Below are 18,328 nucleotides of genomic sequence, written 5' to 3'. Positions count from 1 at the left end.
TTTTTTTGCTACATAGAACAGAAGCGACAGTTTACATGTAGAGTCAAGTCATACTTTAATTGTATAGCACATTTCATTCACAAGAAAACTCAATTACCTTTACATGCAGAAAAACAATGACAAATGAAGAAAGAATGTTTTAAAAATAGTAGAGACGACAATGAGAAATATATATAAAATGTGCTAAAAATATTTAAAATATGTATATATCCATGTATATATATATACACACACATACATACATACACATACACACATATAGCCCTATATACATGCACACAAGGTTAGTCAAAAGCTTGGGGAAAAAAGGAAAGTTTTCAGCCCACGTTTAAAAGAGCTTAGAGTTTTGGCACATCTAAGGAAATTATATTACATTATATTATTTTATTACAAATGTATTTTGAAGTGACATCATTACAAGAATAATGCTGATGAGGAATTTTGTATGAGACTTCTTTCACTTATTTTGTAATTGCATACTTATATGGACTGATCCAGGCACGCTGCCATTTTATACTACTGAGATGTATCCCCCCAAATGAAATTGTATGACAATTTATCAAGAACAAGAGGAGTTGGGAATCAATGTAAGGGGCGTTGTTGTTAAATGTGACTTATTTTCTGGTTCATGCTCTTTTTCTTCCTCCTGTATCTAAACCTAACTTGCCAGTGTGACTCTCAGTCACTCAATTTGTCATCACACTGCAACATGTTTGAAAGAAATGCATCAGTTGAGTCTTCAGCCACTTCACACTACAGAATAATCCAATGTAATGTAACCAGTGCAGCAACATGGTAAAAACAGACACATTTATAGACATACAGAGTTTTCAACATTCATTCTTTTGTTAATTGCAACACAACGTTTGTAGTCTATAGACTTGAATGCCCTTGCAGGTGCTTCTATATAGGGAGAACTAAAAGGAAATTAATAGTAAGAGTGGCAGAACACAAATTTGCCATTCTGTAATCCGGCATACCCTATGGCTATCCATTACAAAGGATCCGAACATAGCAATGGAAGTTAATTAAAGGTATTAGGAATTGAACATACACCACATTCTCAGAGATAGGCTAAAGATACTGCTACAGAGAGAAGGCAACTCAGTCTCCAGGTTGATTATTATACTCTTGTAGAAGCATCAGTCAGTCAATTTCAGCTTTGTTGAGAAATTATGTTTTATTCCAGAATTCCATGTAAAATACAGTACTACACTACCCACAAGCTTCAGTGAGTTCCCACCAATCACAGATTCCACTGTTGCCATAGAAATGTTAATAGTCGTGTATAGTTGGTACTCAGACCAGAGCAACAGTCGGCTAGCTACGTGTATCAGTGATTGATGCTGCTCCATCATGGCTTTGCTGTCAGAAATGTATTTTTTTAGGGATGAGGAGAAGAGTGTGTGCAGGGGTGAAAAACATTTAAATAAGTAATCACTATATTATTTAGCATCAAAATTGAAATGGGGGGGAAAGGGAATCAGGTGACATCACTTGCAATGTTGTATAGCGTAAAAGTTATTCCCTCTTAAAAATGTTATGCACACACTTGTACCGTTGTCTTTTTTCATTTTTCATGTTGTTTTCTGAATCTATTGTGATAAGCTCATGATTCAACTGGTTCTATGGACAAAATGAACAGGAAATTTACTTACAGATCCTGAGCCATAAGTCCAACAAAAAATCGAATTAAATAAAACAATGAAAAATATACACATAGATCATTAAGTACACAATAACAACATCATCTAGCGAGGGAAATTGTGTGGATTCCATTGCTTTAACAACTTTAAAAAATAATAACAATAAAAGAAAATAATAAACAGTAGTTGCTGGGACTAAAGATTTCCTGTACATATTGGTCCCACACTTTAGATTATATAGAAAGTTAAATGAAGGAAGAGTATGTTTCATAAGTGTCTCTTTCACATTAAAATATCTGTTTCCTGAAGACGAGCAACCTTTGATTGACCTTCTTGCAAATGAAATGAGTTCCTCAAAGTTGGGTCTTCAGTGCCTTTATCCTCAGTGAAAAGATCAGTATCAAAAACACAGTTCCCCATGCCAACATTTCTGCAAATGCTTATTGCAATAGATCTACTTAGCCCCAGTGGAAAGAGCCTGTTCACAAGTTGAACAGGCTCCAAGTTGACCAAGTTGAAGAACTTGGTCAAGAGGTTGAAGGTGATGTGGCATGGGTTATATTGGCATGGGAGGTCCTTTATATGCTGACAGTTTACAGTAATGGTCAGGACAATAGTAGAAAAAAGGACATTTTTAGATATTTCAGTTAAAAAAGGTGCCTCCTTTATTCTCATACGTTGATCCGGAGTTCATGCAAAACATCACAATGTCTCATCACATTATCTTCTTGCCTGTGAACTTCTACATATTTTCAAGACTTTCAATTGCCTGTTCTTTTATGTATTCTCTCCACTCACTGGGGATTTCTCCTGCACCTTCAAATTTTTTTCCGTAATAACTCTCCAAGCTCTTTTCAAATCGACATACAAACCACTTCCAGTAGATCAGTTCAGACGAGTCAGGAGTGATGCTCCAACGATCCCAACCTGGACCAGCTTTTCTGAATTCTTTGTAGTAGAAGGTTTGCTTAGATGTTGAACAGATAAAGGCTTTATCACTCGCCACTACAGTGGTGCAAAAATCAATACCAAGCTGTTTTGTGTCATCACCAAAGTGGTCATAGGATATCCCAGATATTCCATTGGTGCGATGTAAAGGAGCGCTGTGATCAGTTGAATGTCCTTCAACAGTGTTGGTGCAGACAGTGTAACAGAAGGGACATTTTTCCCAGCAGCAGTTGCAGAGGTGCTTCTTTAGAAGAACATCAGGTCTTTGTCTGAACATTTCCATCTTCAGGTGGGTTGTACAGCTGAGGGTTTGGTTGAACTCTATAGAGAACTTACTCAGACCTGTCTTAATTATTTCCTCAAGGAAGTCAAAGTCTGAGATATCTTGGCTAACAATCCCTTTAGGGTAATTAGCATCACAGACTTTCTTCAGCCACTCTTGGATGTCTCCGTTTGACTGTCTTACCTCTGTTGTTGCTGAGTCCATGGCATGTATTATGCTCTTTACTTTGTCGTCTATGTTGTCCTTTATCTTGGTAAGAACTGTAGGATATTTTTCTGTTGTAATATATCTCTCAACAGTGTCTGTGATGAATCCTTCAAAATACTCCCTTGTGTTCTCAATGTAGCTCATAAAGTTGCAGAAGTCCTCTGCTTCAGCTAAGAGTTTCAAGATGTGTTTTTCCAGATTAGTTTTGTTTCCACTGAATTCTGGTGAAGTGGTTCTCATTTCTCCAGCTAAATCAATGGCAGCTTGGTCATACACAGCCTGCTCAACAGATGATTTCAGTTTAGCACAGACAAAATCACCAAGCACTGCTGTGGATGTTGCATTACCCAGGAACTGCTTGAATACATTGTAGTACTGTGGTTTCATTTTTTGAAGGTGTGCAGAAGCATCATTGCTTTTTCTGAATTCACTGTGGAGCTCAGTGAATGTTTTTCCTGCTTGTTCACACACAAAAAGTAAAACATCTACAGTGAACATCTTTGTAAGCTCATATTTTGTGATGTCTGACTGAAACTGCTGTATTTTCTCTTTGACATGTTGAGCAATTTGTTGCATATGAGTGCTGCTGTAGCCAGTTTTTGCAATGGATAAACTCTTTATTATTTCCTGAGCTTCTTGCATTACAGCTTGAACAAATTTTCTGACTTCATTATGGTCCTCTCCTTTTATTGAGTCTATATATATGACATCTTCAAAAACAATGATTGGCTCTTGCTTGATTTTTGTCATGTACTCTCTGTAATCTCTTATGTTTAAAATTGATTCAAATTTTTTTCTAGTCTTCTGGTAATGTACCAGAGAAGACTCATGTGTTTCCGTAAGGATACTGAGCACTTCACTCTGCATGTCAATGTCATGAATTGGTGGTGTGTTTTCAGTCAGTTCAGATACCCACTTCTCCCATAATGAGTCAAACTCTTTCTTGAGTTCATTTTCATTCATGGCTTTGCATTTCAGTTTTATAGCAAGTTCTCTACTCTTTTGAAAGAGTGTGTCCTCATACACCATCTTGCGCTTTTCCAGTCTCTTCAAAGCTTCTTTCTGTTCTATAATGTCAACTAACTTTCGTGTTGTCATTGCAATAAGGTGATCAAGGAGCTCTGCAATATTGTGTTCAAACTTGCCTTTCCACTGCATCAGTATCTCTTTGTCTTTGTTTTCTTCAAAATATGTGTTCATTGCCATAAGCACCTGTTGGTTTGTTTCTTCCATCTCAGCATAAATTTCACTTTCCACAACTTTGTCCAGTTTTCCATTTTCAATGTTATTGTGCAGCATGTTCTCAACTGTCAGAATGGCACTCCTGAGATCCCATGTCCATTTTCCATACTTCTCCTCTAATTTCCTGTGCACTGATATCTCCAGGGTGTTTTTGAAGCTAAAAACAAACTTCTCATTGAGCAATGCACCCCACAGGTCCTTGACAGTCAATGCAAAATGTGATAGGGGTTTCCCACCTGAGTTTGATATTGTAGAGATGATTTTTTTCTTCAGTTCCATGGCATTTTCACTGTAACAAGGGTTAGGAGGAGCCATGGGTGGACTTCCTTCCCACAACGGGACCAGATAGCTTACATCTCTTTGAATGTCAAATGCAATGATGTCGCTGAAACATTCTGCATCACACTCCTCCTCTTTAGCAGCTAACAGAGTCATCTCATCTAGTTTCTCCTGTAGGGATCTCTTACATGACAAGTTTTTCTCTCCAGCAGCGATGTCTCCAACATTCTGGTGCACAAACACACAACTGAGGGAGAGATTGACCATCTTCATCCTCATGAAAGCCTGAGCAGCAATCTGAATTATATCCTGAATTTCAGATGGATTCTCTCCAAGGATGTTGATCAAAGTCATGTTTCCAACACCAATGACAAAAGTTGCTAGTTCATTATCATGGTTAAATGTTGCCTTCCCTGTTATCTCTAAAGCTCGAAGGCCTTCAGTGTCTATGACAAGAACATAATCAACTTTCAAATCAGCTCTCTTGTCATCTGTCACTCTCATCAACTGCATGAAAGCTCCTTTGGTACATCTGCCTGCACTCACTGCAAACTGTAGTCCAAACATTGTATTCAACAGTGTTGACTTCCCAGTACTTTGAAGGCCCAACACTGACAGAACAAATACTCTCGGGTCTCCCAGTTTCTGGACGACCTCATCTAGAACACTAGTGATCCATGTTAAAGGCACATGACCGGCATCACCATCCATCAGCTCTATTGGGTGTCCTGATATCATAAGCTCTGCAGCAACCTTGGGGAGTTGATGTATGTACTCTGTCAGATGTTCTCCACTCTTTGAGGATGTAACGGCTTCATAGATTTGACCCATTTCACGCAAAATGTGCTCAAGGCCAAATGTTGCTGTTTGCAGGTTTGTTGAAATTTCTGCCAGTTCTTTTTGCTTGTTTTTCATTTCTTCTGATTTATCATGTTTCCTTTTTAAGAACAAAACCTCATTCCATTTGACATGATATTTATGTTGAAGGTCTGAGAGCTGATCTTGTAGAAGATTATCCAGAAAGATGCCTAACCACTTAAGGAAAAACATCCTCCCTTTTTCTGTCAGATGTTGTAATTTTGAATGAAAGGATTTCATGAAATCACTGGGGGCAGAACTTTGTTGCTGCTGTCGAATCTTTTTCATCTGCTGTTGTATCTTACTCTTCTCAATCTCAACGTTTTTTTGCAGCTTGTAAAGTTCTTTGTTTTGTTTGCACCAATCATGCCACAGGCGTCCTTGGCAGGGTAAGACAATTTCTTTAACTGTTAAGAGATCATAACAACTCAGCGTATTCATCATCCCTTGTGCAGCATTCTTTGCTGTCTTGCACTCTTCAAGGTCCTCATCCACTTTTATTCCTGGCTGTTCAGCTAGTTTCTCCAGTCTGAAGGAACAAGGTGTCCCAGTCAAACACTTTTTTATCACATTTTTCAGTTCCTTTGATACTTCTGACTGATTTCGATTCTTCATTCCCATTTTGTATTTTCCATTTCCCTTTGTCCTCAATGTAGGTGAATTATCTTCAGTGACAACACATATGAGAGGTTTGGAAGAGTTGTATAGCTTTTCTATGATTTCTGTATGTTTTTTGTTTTTGCTTAGACTTGACACAAATACAATGTTAACTGACGCCATGTCTGTCAAAATGTCAAGCTGCCTCTCATTGTCCACTGCATCACCATGGAGATTGCAGAATGCAATACAGTCAGTGAAGTCATCACTGGGCTTCCCAGATGGGAGGTACCACGCAATCTCCACAACTCCATCCATCAGAAGGCGTTTTTGTGTGCTTCCTAAGCATTGCCTATTAAAAAACGTGTTGTGATGTTGGTTGATCAGTTTGCACAGTAATTGAGATTTAGAAGAGGACAGTGAGCCCAGTCTGAAGACTGCCACCATCGGTGTTTCTGCTTGGCAAATGCTTTGGCTGATGACTACATTTGAGTGATTTGTTGATTTCCAGCCTTTTCTGATTTGACGGAAAGTCCACAAAGGACATTCAATTTCTTTTGTGAAAAGATTGGGCACAAGCAGAGGCAAAGCATACTGACATTGTGACAACTTGGTAGTCATGTACTGCTGAAGGAAACTGTCTGCACAGTGGAACAGTGCCATCTGAAGATCCATTGGATGAATGTAAGATTGCCTCTCTTTACTATCTTCAGCTTCCATGTTGTCCTTACAAAATGCATCAAAAGAACATTTAACATCAGCTTCAGCAGACTCCTCCTCCTTCACCTGAGTGTAACGAGCTTTGTAGTCAAGGGAGAGTAACTTATGCATAAAAGCATGACAAAGATCTTTTTCAGAACAAACCTCCTCCATCTGCTCAAACATCAAGAAGTCTGCTACTGAAAATTTGTTTTTATATCTGTCGTTAATTTTGAGTCTGTTGAAGAGCTCTTCTCTTTCTGTACTTAAACACAGTTTTTCTGCTGATTCCTCTTCTCCTGCTGTTCCCTTTGGAAGCTCCAGATCCTTGTGTTCTTCCTTCAAATAGAAATATAAATTAAGATGACTTCTCTCAATAAGATAATGATCTGTACATAATAGGGTGTTAATATTACTAAATGTCTTTATAATCCCACTTCCTTATATGTATGTATATATATATAAAACTAATTAGGTTAATACCAACCCATTCTCATTCCCAAGTTGTCCTATGCTGACTCTTTGTCAAATCCCTTGGCGTCGCTATAACGACGCAAAAGGTACCCTTTCGCGTCTATATAGGACACACCGGGTGTTTCACAGACTCCATGGTAAAACCTCTCGCGGCAGTGTTGGATGCCTACAGCTTTCTCTCCTAGACCACGGAACACATAGGGCACGTTCAATATGAAAACGGTGTGCAACGTTTTGCTACGGTTTCCGGGTTGAACGTCATGTTTCCTCGAAACGGTGTGAAACGGTGTGCAACGGGCTTTGAGGCACGTTGTCTCTCGTTTGGTGGGTGTGTCAGAGGTGTTACCCAATCAGCAGCGATGTGTATATAAACTCTGCCATATTAAAAAGGCAGTGTGCACAAAGGAGCAAAAGTCCTTTACAAATGCCTCCGCTGCAGTTTGGTGTCTGCAACAATTAAGACATGTTTGTATCTTTTGCTATTGTATGTACCATTGTGGAGTGACACTTTCATAACTTTTCTACTTCACTCTACTCCTCTAAATATATAATAGTAAATATTACAATATCATATCACAACAACAGTGAGCAGCAATAATGATAGGCCTAATACTCATAATAAGATAATTAGCTCATATACTATAGATCGTAACACAGTCTCGAAGGTAAGAAGTGGATTATCCTTCACCTGAAATGTTTGCCTTGTCCTGAAATGCGAGGCAAATGTTGGATCACTATAATTAGGAAGCACAGTTTCCACAAACCCCTTCACTTGATTGGGATGTTCTCTGCTATTCTGGACGGCAAGGGCAGTGACTGTAACATCGAGCGTATTTTGTAGCATTAAACACGTATTTAAACCGATTTCATCAAGCTCCAAAAATTCTTTGAAAAGAACGCAAAGAATGGCCTTTTTTTGCCATAGTTGCAATGCTTGCGTAACACAACAGGGTGTTCAACGCACCACCGTTTCCGTTTAAAAAAACGTTTTGCTACGTTTTGTCAGGGCTGAACTCAGGGATAGTCTGGCGTACATTTTCTGCCCAAATAAGGCATTCTAGTTTGCTGCATTTCTTTGCTTGACCTCTTTGGTGATAATATTAATTTTAAATAGCAACACAAGGGGCTAGAGACATGGGGTCAACTTCTCTAGAAAGCTATTGGCTGTACTTTCATGGGAGTGGGGTTACTGGTGGCAGGTGGCACTGAGTTGGGTTGTGCAATATTTTCTGAAATTCTCCTGCTTCCCATTATGATGGCTGAAATCTGACAAAAGATTTGTTTTTTTTCCACCCTCAAATACCCCAGTAACAATGTCAATTCCATGTTTACAATGTCAACTATGGGAGAAACAACAACAAAACAACAAAACCCACGGAGCAGGGCTTTTATTGTGAAGTGCTCATAGGAAGTGCCAAAGTACAGCCAAAGTACAGTGCAAACTGTAGTTTTTCCGGGCGCAACGTTTAGAAACAGAACTCCCGGCTGTGTTACAAAGTGCTATCTTTTATGGAGTTTATTGAGATGCCACTGAAATTACTTGTTATATCCTAGGTTATGAGCCAAATGTATTTATTTATGTAGCAGGTGACATCAAATGGTAAATGCAATTTATTTATTTTTTCATTTGGCCTCGAAATTGATGTGCAACCATACTAACCAATTTTTTTTAAATTAATATTGTCACCAAAGAGCTCAAACAAAGAAATGCAGCAAACCGGAATGGCTTATTTGGGCAGGGGTCCAGGAGGGAAAGCTGTAGGCGTCCAATACTGCGCGAGAGGCTTTACCATGGAGTCTATGGAACACCCGGTGCATCAGACGTGAAAGGGTACCTTTAGCGTAGTTATAGCGACGCCAAGGGATTTGACAAAGAGTCAACATAGGAGTTGGGAATGAGAACGGGTTGTTAATACTTAAAGAAAAATAAATTAGTCATTCAGCCTGTATTGTAATACCATTGTTTATAAAATGTATGTGTGAATAATCACAATACATCACATAAACACAACATATACAAGAAATACTGATAAAAGTGAATAATAAATATATTGCATTAAGTGAGTTATTATGGATACCTTTAATTCAGGATAGGACCAGAATAGAAATGCTGCAATTTTAAATCCAGAATAGATAATAATATAAAGAATTTGAGAACTTCTACTTACCAGTTTCTCATCTGTAGCAGAACTGCTAGCATTATCTGGAATATGTATGTAAGATGAAACAAAGGAAACGTTTTAAGAAAATGTTAACACCAATGTCATGTTTGATCAGTTTGGTGTCTACAATGGCCTGGCACTTGACTGCTTGACTATGGTTTGCAAGAGCCATCCTTCTCAGTTTTAAATTATGAAATAAAGACTATGAAATAGAGTTGGTGTCCAATGAGTTGATTAAATACAAAAGGTTGAGACCAGCTGAGCCCACAAAAAAGGAAAGATCTGTTGAGCAAAGTTGGGCACATATTTGTCAAAATGTACTTAATTTATATTGATCAAGTTTGATCAAGTCAAATACATAATTTCCTCAGTTTGCTCTTTTTTTTCAGAATCACCAGGAGCATCAGGATCTGGAAGGAACCCAGGTTGCAGCTGTAAATGATCACCGCCTTGTGCTCACCTGAGAGGATCATCCCTTCCATGTTTTTATGGTGTTCATCATCTTCTCTCAGTTGCTTTATCCCTTTATCATTAGTGCTCACAGTTGTGTGTGACTGTTGTTTTGCTGCAGTTGATTCCTTTTCTCTTGAAATTTCATTTAGAGGCTCTAGTTCCTTGTATTCAGCCTTGACAATTAAAATGGGAAAAATATAAACTTAATACATTCCTCGGTCAGATTGTTTGGATATTATTACTAGCATGTAATAGTCACTTACTCTTCTGAAATAACAGTTGCAGTGTTAAGGTTAATTCTCAAAGTGCTTGCTTTATGGACAACTGTGTTATTCAGCATTAGGATGAAACTACAGTTTGAGCAGAGCAGCTCAAGGAATTTCAAATATTCCTAAAACTGAAATGCTTACCGTATTGTCATTTGCAGCAGAATCATCTGCATCACCTGGAATAAATTGGTAAAATGAGAAACAAAGGAAATAGGTAAGCAAACATGTAAAAGGAGATTTATAAATACATTTGTGGTTACTGGAAGAGGAAGAATATTTTACCAGCAATCACTGATTTCAATGTTTGAGGAAATATCTTTTATGTATAAACATGCATTCAAATTTCAATAGCTCATTTCCCATATGAATTAAATGTTTCACACCAACCTCATTGTCATAGCTGATAGTCTCTGATTTATGGAAATTACATTTTGGGAAATGTTCTTTCTATAATGTATAGAAATATTAATTTTTATCTTTGAATATTTATTGTTCAATGTATTATGACCAATGTATATGGTTCTCAACGTGGGGTCCGGGGACCACCAGGGGTCCTTGAGGGGGTTCCAGGGGGTCCCCAGCAAATTGATGAATTGTTAAACTTAGTTAACACAATTAGAAAATGTAGAAGAATGGTTATTTGATCATAGTTTCACTGTTATCTCTCTACCTACAATACAGCCATGGAAGTCAAATTCTGGACAAAATCATATAAAAATATTCTCAGATTTGGGTCCAAGAGACAAAATCTCATCAAATGGGGGTCCGTGGCTCTATAATGTGCACTAAATTAGGGGTCCTTGATATGAAAAAGGTTGAGAATCACTATATTATGACACCAAAAATTAAACAGCTTGCATCTTGTGTGAGCTATGTTTCAAATTCATTCTCATTTCTGATATCATCCCTCTAATTTACAGATGTTACTTTTGTTAAATTTACAACAATGCTTGCTTGATTGTGCTGCTATAACAAGCAACTAGCCAAACTTGAAAGTTAGCAATACTGACACAAGCTCAAACACACCCATTTCCATGCCTACAAGGAAGCCAGTATTTTTTAGTGTAGCGTTGTCAAGCATTGTGGACATTCACCTGAAAAAATTGGCTGCACCAGCGTTGCTGCATTTCAGGCATTTCTACCAAGGCAGCAACTCTGGGTTATAGCACAGAGCAGTGAATGTGTTTTGTTTTTTCATATACTGTATCTGATTTGGTGCATTAGCCATTTCCTTCAGCAGAGGTTATTGCTAATCTGGGTTGTATTGGGAGTGGATGGGACTGCAACTGCAGTCTAAGTAATTTGGGATGGGGATGTATGTGTGATGTGAATGACTTTGCCATTGAATGACTTATTCCTACAATATCAGCCACATGGGTTGCTGCTATAAATTGGTCATCCCAGACCATATCAATGATCTTTTACAAAAAAAATGTTTACAGTTTTTTTTTACTGTAAAGGGAAACACCCAGACATTTGAAGTGATGAGGATGACATGCATTTCCCATGCATTACATTTTTTGTCAAATCTTCAAAGGATTTTGAAATCTTGTACTAACCTGAAGTGTTTTTCTCCACTTTGCTTTTGTTGTGGTGCCCAACATCTGACATCAATTGCTCTTGACTTTGCTTTCTCTCTTGATACATTTTTAATGTGTAGCGACGTGGAAAATTTTCAGTGACCATATGATTGATCTTCTCCAGCAGTGTCACCATCTCTGTTGCATTATTCATTTTCTTATCACAGATGTGATACCTGCCCCCACATCTTTCAATCAGCTGCCTCACATCACTTGGTTTCTTCAGGTCATCCTCCAGTGCTACACAATCCTCATTTTCATATGTGAGAAGAGCAATCACAAAGGCAAAGTCTCCAGGTATTTGGATTCTCTCTAGATTAATCTGCTCAGTGTTGGCAGCCTGATCCAGTTGTTTGAGTAAGAGGAAAGCATGAATTCCCTGGTCATCATGTGCACACTGGCTTAGATGTTTGTGCAAAGATTTCTGAAGTTCTGGTTCCTGCATGCCCACCATATTGATGACGGAGACATGATGTCCACATAAATCATAAAGTCCTCTTGCAAAATCTGAAGTTTCTTCTACTTCAGTATATAAGTCGTCTTCATTAAGAAGAAGATTACCATGTCCAGTTGTCACTGCGTCAGTGTCACCTACCAATGCAATCATAAGATCTGGTGGCACTAAACAGCAACAAAATATGATATAATAATATGATTAAGCATGTGAATATATAAATGTGTAAAACATTTGTTATACCTACTAATGCCATTATCAAATAAATGTGGTCTGTTTTTTTTTTTCAGATTTGTGGTGTTAAGAAACATTATAACAAACAAGATTAATATTGTAAACTAATACTAAGCAGAAAACTAGGTGTTAAAAAATCATTGTCGTAAACAGAAATAAAAATTGTGAAAAACTAAAACTGAACTCAAACTATCTTGTTAAAATAAAAATACACTTATTTTTTGTCCTTCCTTTCCTTTTTGTTTATGTGCAAGGTAAAAAAAAAAAAAAGGTTGAATTTGGTCAAATAAATGTTGGCTACTGAATGCTAATTGAAAAATGAATGTTGTTTTTTTTAAGAATTTATTTAGTATTTTTTGTATGACACAATATCTGTTATTAAACACAGAAAAAAAAAACCTGTTCTCAAATTCTATCATTATACCTTTCAAAAAGACCACCCTTACCAGAAATATTAAACCTATAACTGGACATGAATAAAAACTAAAACTCTAAAACACTTGGGTTAGGGTTAGGGGTTAAACTTACATAAAACAATAAAATTAAACTACTGAAGCCACACTGATAATTAACTAAAACGAAATTGAAATAAAAATTAAAAACCACATGAAAATAAAAACTCATGAAAAATCCTAAAACTAATAACCCTGGTGGTAATGTAAACACATCCAGGCTTTTCAAACTCTACAATAATACTTGCTTAATTGTAATAATGTAATAATGTTGTAAATGTTATATTATTAATTATAATATTTATCTTGACCACAGAGGTCTACAGTATACTTTCTTCATTCTTTTTAACTTAAGCCTATTCTGAAAAATAACAATTATACAAATTATTATACAACGATCAAGACTTCTGTAATGAAATAGGCTATGTTTAAATAATAAAGGGAGATGGAGTGTTCTCATCTTCAATGATTGGCAAAGACTCTCAAAGGTGGATTGGAGAAAATGTGAAAAATGAATCCATTTTCCTGTAAAATGTTGTGGGCGGGGAGATTGATAAATTGGTTGAACAGATATATTTTGTGCCAATATTGACCACTCAAAAAATGGTCAAAAATCACTCCGGAAGACTAACTCATACACCCTCAAGACCACTTAGAAAAAGTTAAAGTAACAATATTATTATTGTACTTTAACTATGTTTATAGTTATTTGTATCAATAACTTTTTATATCTGAAATTTCCTGTAAGCATTGTCCCTATTTGAAATTATATGATGAACACTTTTCTCTTCAATATACATATGAATAAAAATAGCTGAAGACCTGAGTAAACTGTGAGGGAAATTAATGTCTTACCTCTTTTACACTGCACATTTTCTTTCTTCTCAGTGTCAGAATTTGATGCGTTCAAACTCTGAACACCAGGATCACTTTCTGTTCCTGTTTCTGGTGTCTCCTGTAGAGAAAATGCAGTCCCTTTATTTATTATTGGCATATAACTAGACTATGTAGAGTAGCTGACAAGACTGCACAGTTAACAAATCTCTGGGAAAATTTATTTTTTCAATTGGGAAATCATATTCACTGTTGTATTTACAATTGATATTTTAATTCCAAATTCAGATATCCAAAAGTGACGCCTATATCAAAATGACTGACAGTACAAAATTAAATCAAACGTTGGCACTTTGTAAAGCATAATTGGTACAGACTGGATCATCAATAGGCTAGAGATATTGAATGATGAAGGTCCCATATTGTACAAAACAGTTTTTCCTTGCCCTTCTATATATAAGCATTTTGTCATTGTATCAAATAGCTGAGAAAATGTGAAATCTGAAACTCCTCCCGTTTTACCAAAGTTTCTTTATTTAAAAGTCTGATTTGTAAAAGTGCGATTCTACAAGCCATTTTGATTTTGACATAACTCATGGTGGACAATATGCATTTGACCACCCCAAGGTGAGTAACCTCTCCTGGTTCAGTTCATGGCTGCATTCGGTTCCACCTCAAATGCTTTCTTCTGGATCCCCAAAATGCCAGGATGAGAAATCGTTGACAAACAAAATGGAATTCGGCTCCAACTTATTTAGTAGCCTAAATGCAAGATTCCAGCATGAAGTGTATCCCACAATCCACCACTCTGCCCTGGTGACTGAATTCGTGCTCAATGTAACAGAACGATGGCTGATAGAAATTGCGCATATCTACAAATGTAATCTGATTTGGCAACTTCCAATTTTGGTTGCCAAGGTTGTCAAAAGATTGCAGCATTTATTCAATAACCCAATATCCTCAAAAAGGCTTTATATAATTTATAGAGACTAAACAATTTTAGCTTCGGTTTTCAAACTTGAATGTAAAACTTCTTGCTGGAATAGCATTTGTTTATTTTGTTTCTGAGAGTAAATGTATTGGACTTCCTATATAAAGTTGTGAGGTCTGATTCTGACTTGTGTTGATCTCTGAAGAACCAAAGGGTTTGCGTGTTGTACATCAGACATTTCATCACTAGGCGGCTCACTGAAGGGAAGACATCCAGGAAAGACGACATGGTAATGTGGATCCGATTGCAGCCTATGTTTGCATACCTTGGAGGAGGAGGGGAATTTTCTCTGCTCTCCACCTGTTCCCAACCCTCCAATGAGGCAGCCAATCAGAGCAGTGGTTCATTAGTATTAAAGTCAACGCCCATAAAAAACCTTCTCCCTTGTCAACACAACTTGAAACATATTTCCTCATGAAGATATTGTTTCTTTCTCTCTTACCTCCATTTTGGCTCCACTGTCTCATCTCTTCTTCCACAGTTTCCACATTACAGACACTGAAAGACAAAATAAGTTTCAACTGTCAAAGTTGGTATTTGAAGTGTCAGATTCTTACTACTAAGGTATTATTCTTATTATTAAGAGAAATAGAGAGTGACAAATATTTGACTGTGCACATTTTATTTTGTTTTGCACTTCCAAATATGGCAGTGCAAGAATTCCATCATAATAGATACATGCATGCTTGACATTGCAGTGGATAGATGTCGATTTGTGCCAACAGTTCAACTGCCAAGACACCCTCTGTGCAACCTGAGGATATATCATTTCAGTTCATTTAAGTTAATAATTAAGTAGGCTATATTGTAAGACAATAAATATTCTCATGAAAAACATGCTTCTCCATTATCAAAACATCCTGAAATGAGTCACAGATCAGTCTGTGAACAAAGGTCTAACCACACCCTAGAACCAGTTCTCCAGGATATCTGTAGTTATTGAGGACACATCAATAACCAAATGATCTCATTTCAATTTAATTGCACAGACCTATACCTGTCATAATTCCGTACTTTCTACTGCATGTGTGCTTAAGATTTGGGAATCTGACTGAATTAATTTTAGCCTGAACTTTTCTAAACCAGTGTTGCTCATTGCAGTTTGCAAGCTGCATAATAAAAAAACAAAGGAAGCTGTGGTAACACTTTATAATAACCATCATTAATAAATGGTAAATTGATAGTTAATTAAACTTTAGTTAATAGTTATTTTATATATTATATATATATATATATTGTATTATAGCTGATAAGAGACGGTAAAAAGGGTAAAAAGCTATGATACAATATATAATTTATAAACAAATGATTTTATATTACACAAACGAATGATAAAATAACATAAATTATAGCATTACTAATAATTAGTAAACATTATTAATGATCATTTCATTGTTTGTTAACAGTAAAATAACTATTAACTAAAGTTTAATTAACTATCAATTTACCATTTATTAATGATGGTTATTATAAAGTGTTACCGAAGCTGTTTGGTCACTGTGGATTAGGCTTATTTCTTAAGCAAAGCAGTTTCATTGGAGATCGCCATGAGAAGAAATATCTGACTGTGAAACTGTTATGAAAAAATTCCAGATGAGAAATAATTATTCAAAAATCAAAATGATTTAAACCGTCAGAGCTGTTTGGGGTTAGAAAGTACTCAAAAAAGTGGAAAAGAATATATTGACATATTTGTTATTTGACTTATCCATTGCAGTCTAGACTATTTATGCATGGTACAACATGTTAAAATAATTTCTGTACTCACTTTGTGCTGTATTCTCTTCACTCAGTAGAGAGTAGTCTGTTCCTTGTTGGTGTATATCAACTATCAACACCAGCTTATATAAGACATAACTACAGTGTTTCATTCCAGAGCTTTTCTTCCTTAACTTCAACTTTGCTTCCTTCACAAATTAATATATAATGTGGTAGGTATAACAGTGGTGTTATACCAGCGGTGCATACTAACTTCAGATCAGCAAAAGGGGGAGGAATGTGGGTTGGTTTAAGGTAATCAAGCTTGGAAATTAAGGACAGCTCAAAGTTGATTTCCATGAAAGCATGTGATCTAGAGGAAATATGTGTGGTTGATTCACGCCCACACACCCATATTGTCTGACTGTGTCGTAATGGGGTTGTTGGACGTCAAAGCACTTGTTTTACAGGGATGAAAACAGAAAACAAAAATGGACAGGAATGACAGGAATGAAAACACACACACACACATACACACACACACACAAACACTCACAAACACACACACACACACACACACACACACACACAATTTAAGTATGCTGTCCCTAATCGTCTTTGTTAAAGTTGGCAACATTAGATGTAATTTTGCTATAAAATACCAATTTAAAGACTAAAATAACCCAAACAACTGGCAGGATATTCTGTTAAAGTTACAGACTTCAATTGTTGACTTCAGTTGTTTTTAAACAGATTTCTGACTGTAATTTTCATAATTTTGGTAATTAAAGCCCCTTCTGGTAGCATTTGAAAATTATTGACATTGGCAACTCATGTATGGGGGATTGCCGTCGTTGTGAACATAGCCTAGTCAACATTTTACTATTAAGCTGCTACTAGCTGCAGCTAATAGTTACCGCTAACACTAACGTACAAGAGTGAACATAAATCAAGTAACACCGCATACGCACTTTGTTTGTATAAATATGTGATTTAGTTACAGGCGTCTCTCAGTTATTGGAATTTTTTCAGCTCAAGTAGCTTAGCTGACGTTGGCGTTAGCGAGCTAACACTCTGTGGCTATTGTCCAAGGCAAATGCAAATTTAGCCCCATTCTTTGTCAGCAGCCAGCTATGTAGCCCTACTGACAAGTGAAGCTAATTTGCTATGTTAGGTTACATTGTTTAGTAGCTGTACAGGTAGCTGACTACATAAATAAACAATGTCATTACACATAACCGTAGAACCCAAATTGGTCCTAAAAAAATAGTAAAAAGCTTCGGTAACACAATTTGAGACCCTTATTGATATTTCACTTGGCTACATGTATAGGAGAAAGAAAACCAGCTCTATGTCGGTCTAAAACCCCTTCAGCTCCTGGAGCTCTCCAATGAGTGAATGTCCAGCTGATGTTAACTCTGATCTGACACCGTGCTTTGTCACACTCTTTCTTTGCTCTTGTAACCTCTTTTAGAATGGGTGCCTTGCCTTGTCGGTCCGTGGGACTCCCGGGGGCTCCAGGAGCTCTGGGTCCTGCCCTCCCCTCCCTCTCTGTAGCTCTTTAAGCTGCTCTTTTAGCTTGAGGCACCTCTTTTCTGCCATAAGTCAGTATGGCACTTTTGGCTAAATGGTTCCCGGACACACAGAATGAACAGACTGAAAGCAACACACACAGACTAAACCAATTTTCGCCATGATGGTCTCATTTTTCTGCAGACAAAACTTGAAATCAAAATGAATTGAAATAAAATTCTACACACTGGGGCTTTAATAAAACACGTTTCACAGTAAATGTAGGAAATGGTAGGCCTAATGGTAGTAAACATTTACTGGTAAATGTTTACTGTTCACGAGTGATTATCAAAATGTTTGTTTCCTTTTTTGTTTGAGAGAAGGGTGAAGATGTCTTTTTTGTTCATCTTTATCCGCAGAGGATTTTGATAACTTCTGCTAATCAGGGAGGATGAC

The 18,328-nt window shown here is 36.9% G+C and overlaps 1 protein-coding gene and 1 long non-coding RNA gene across 2 annotated transcripts; both read right to left on the bottom strand.

Moving 5' to 3' along the window:
• Positions 1–57: 57 nt before the first annotated feature.
• On the bottom strand, positions 58–10,016 carry LOC139645966 (interferon-induced very large GTPase 1-like). Its single transcript, XM_071521853.1, has 3 exons — positions 9,856–10,016; positions 9,402–9,436; positions 58–7,098 (listed from the first exon to the last, which is right to left on the bottom strand). The coding sequence occupies exons 1-3, from the start codon at positions 9,875–9,877 to the stop codon at positions 2,389–2,391; spliced, it is 4,767 nt and encodes a 1,588-aa protein (XP_071377954.1). The 5' UTR covers positions 9,878–10,016; the 3' UTR covers positions 58–2,388.
• A 242-nt stretch (positions 10,017–10,258) lies between these two features.
• On the bottom strand, positions 10,259–16,565 carry LOC139645967 (uncharacterized). The gene is made up of 5 exons (XR_011695265.1): positions 16,431–16,565; positions 15,105–15,160; positions 13,693–13,792; positions 11,677–12,318; positions 10,259–10,293 (listed from the first exon to the last, which is right to left on the bottom strand). It is a non-coding gene; the product is annotated as an uncharacterized lncRNA (long non-coding RNA).
• Positions 16,566–18,328: the final 1,763 nt, after the last annotated feature.

Source organism: Centroberyx affinis, unplaced genomic scaffold (genome assembly GCF_046629955.1).
Source record: "Centroberyx affinis isolate AG114_WGS23_722 - 3 ecotype Tasmania unplaced genomic scaffold, CSIRO-AGI_Caff_v1 ptg000937l_1, whole genome shotgun sequence".
In the NCBI taxonomy this organism is placed as follows: Eukaryota; Metazoa; Chordata; class Actinopteri; order Beryciformes; family Berycidae; genus Centroberyx; species Centroberyx affinis.
The sequence above is the reverse complement of the archived record's forward strand: the minus strand, read 5'-3'. Positions and strand labels throughout refer to the sequence as shown.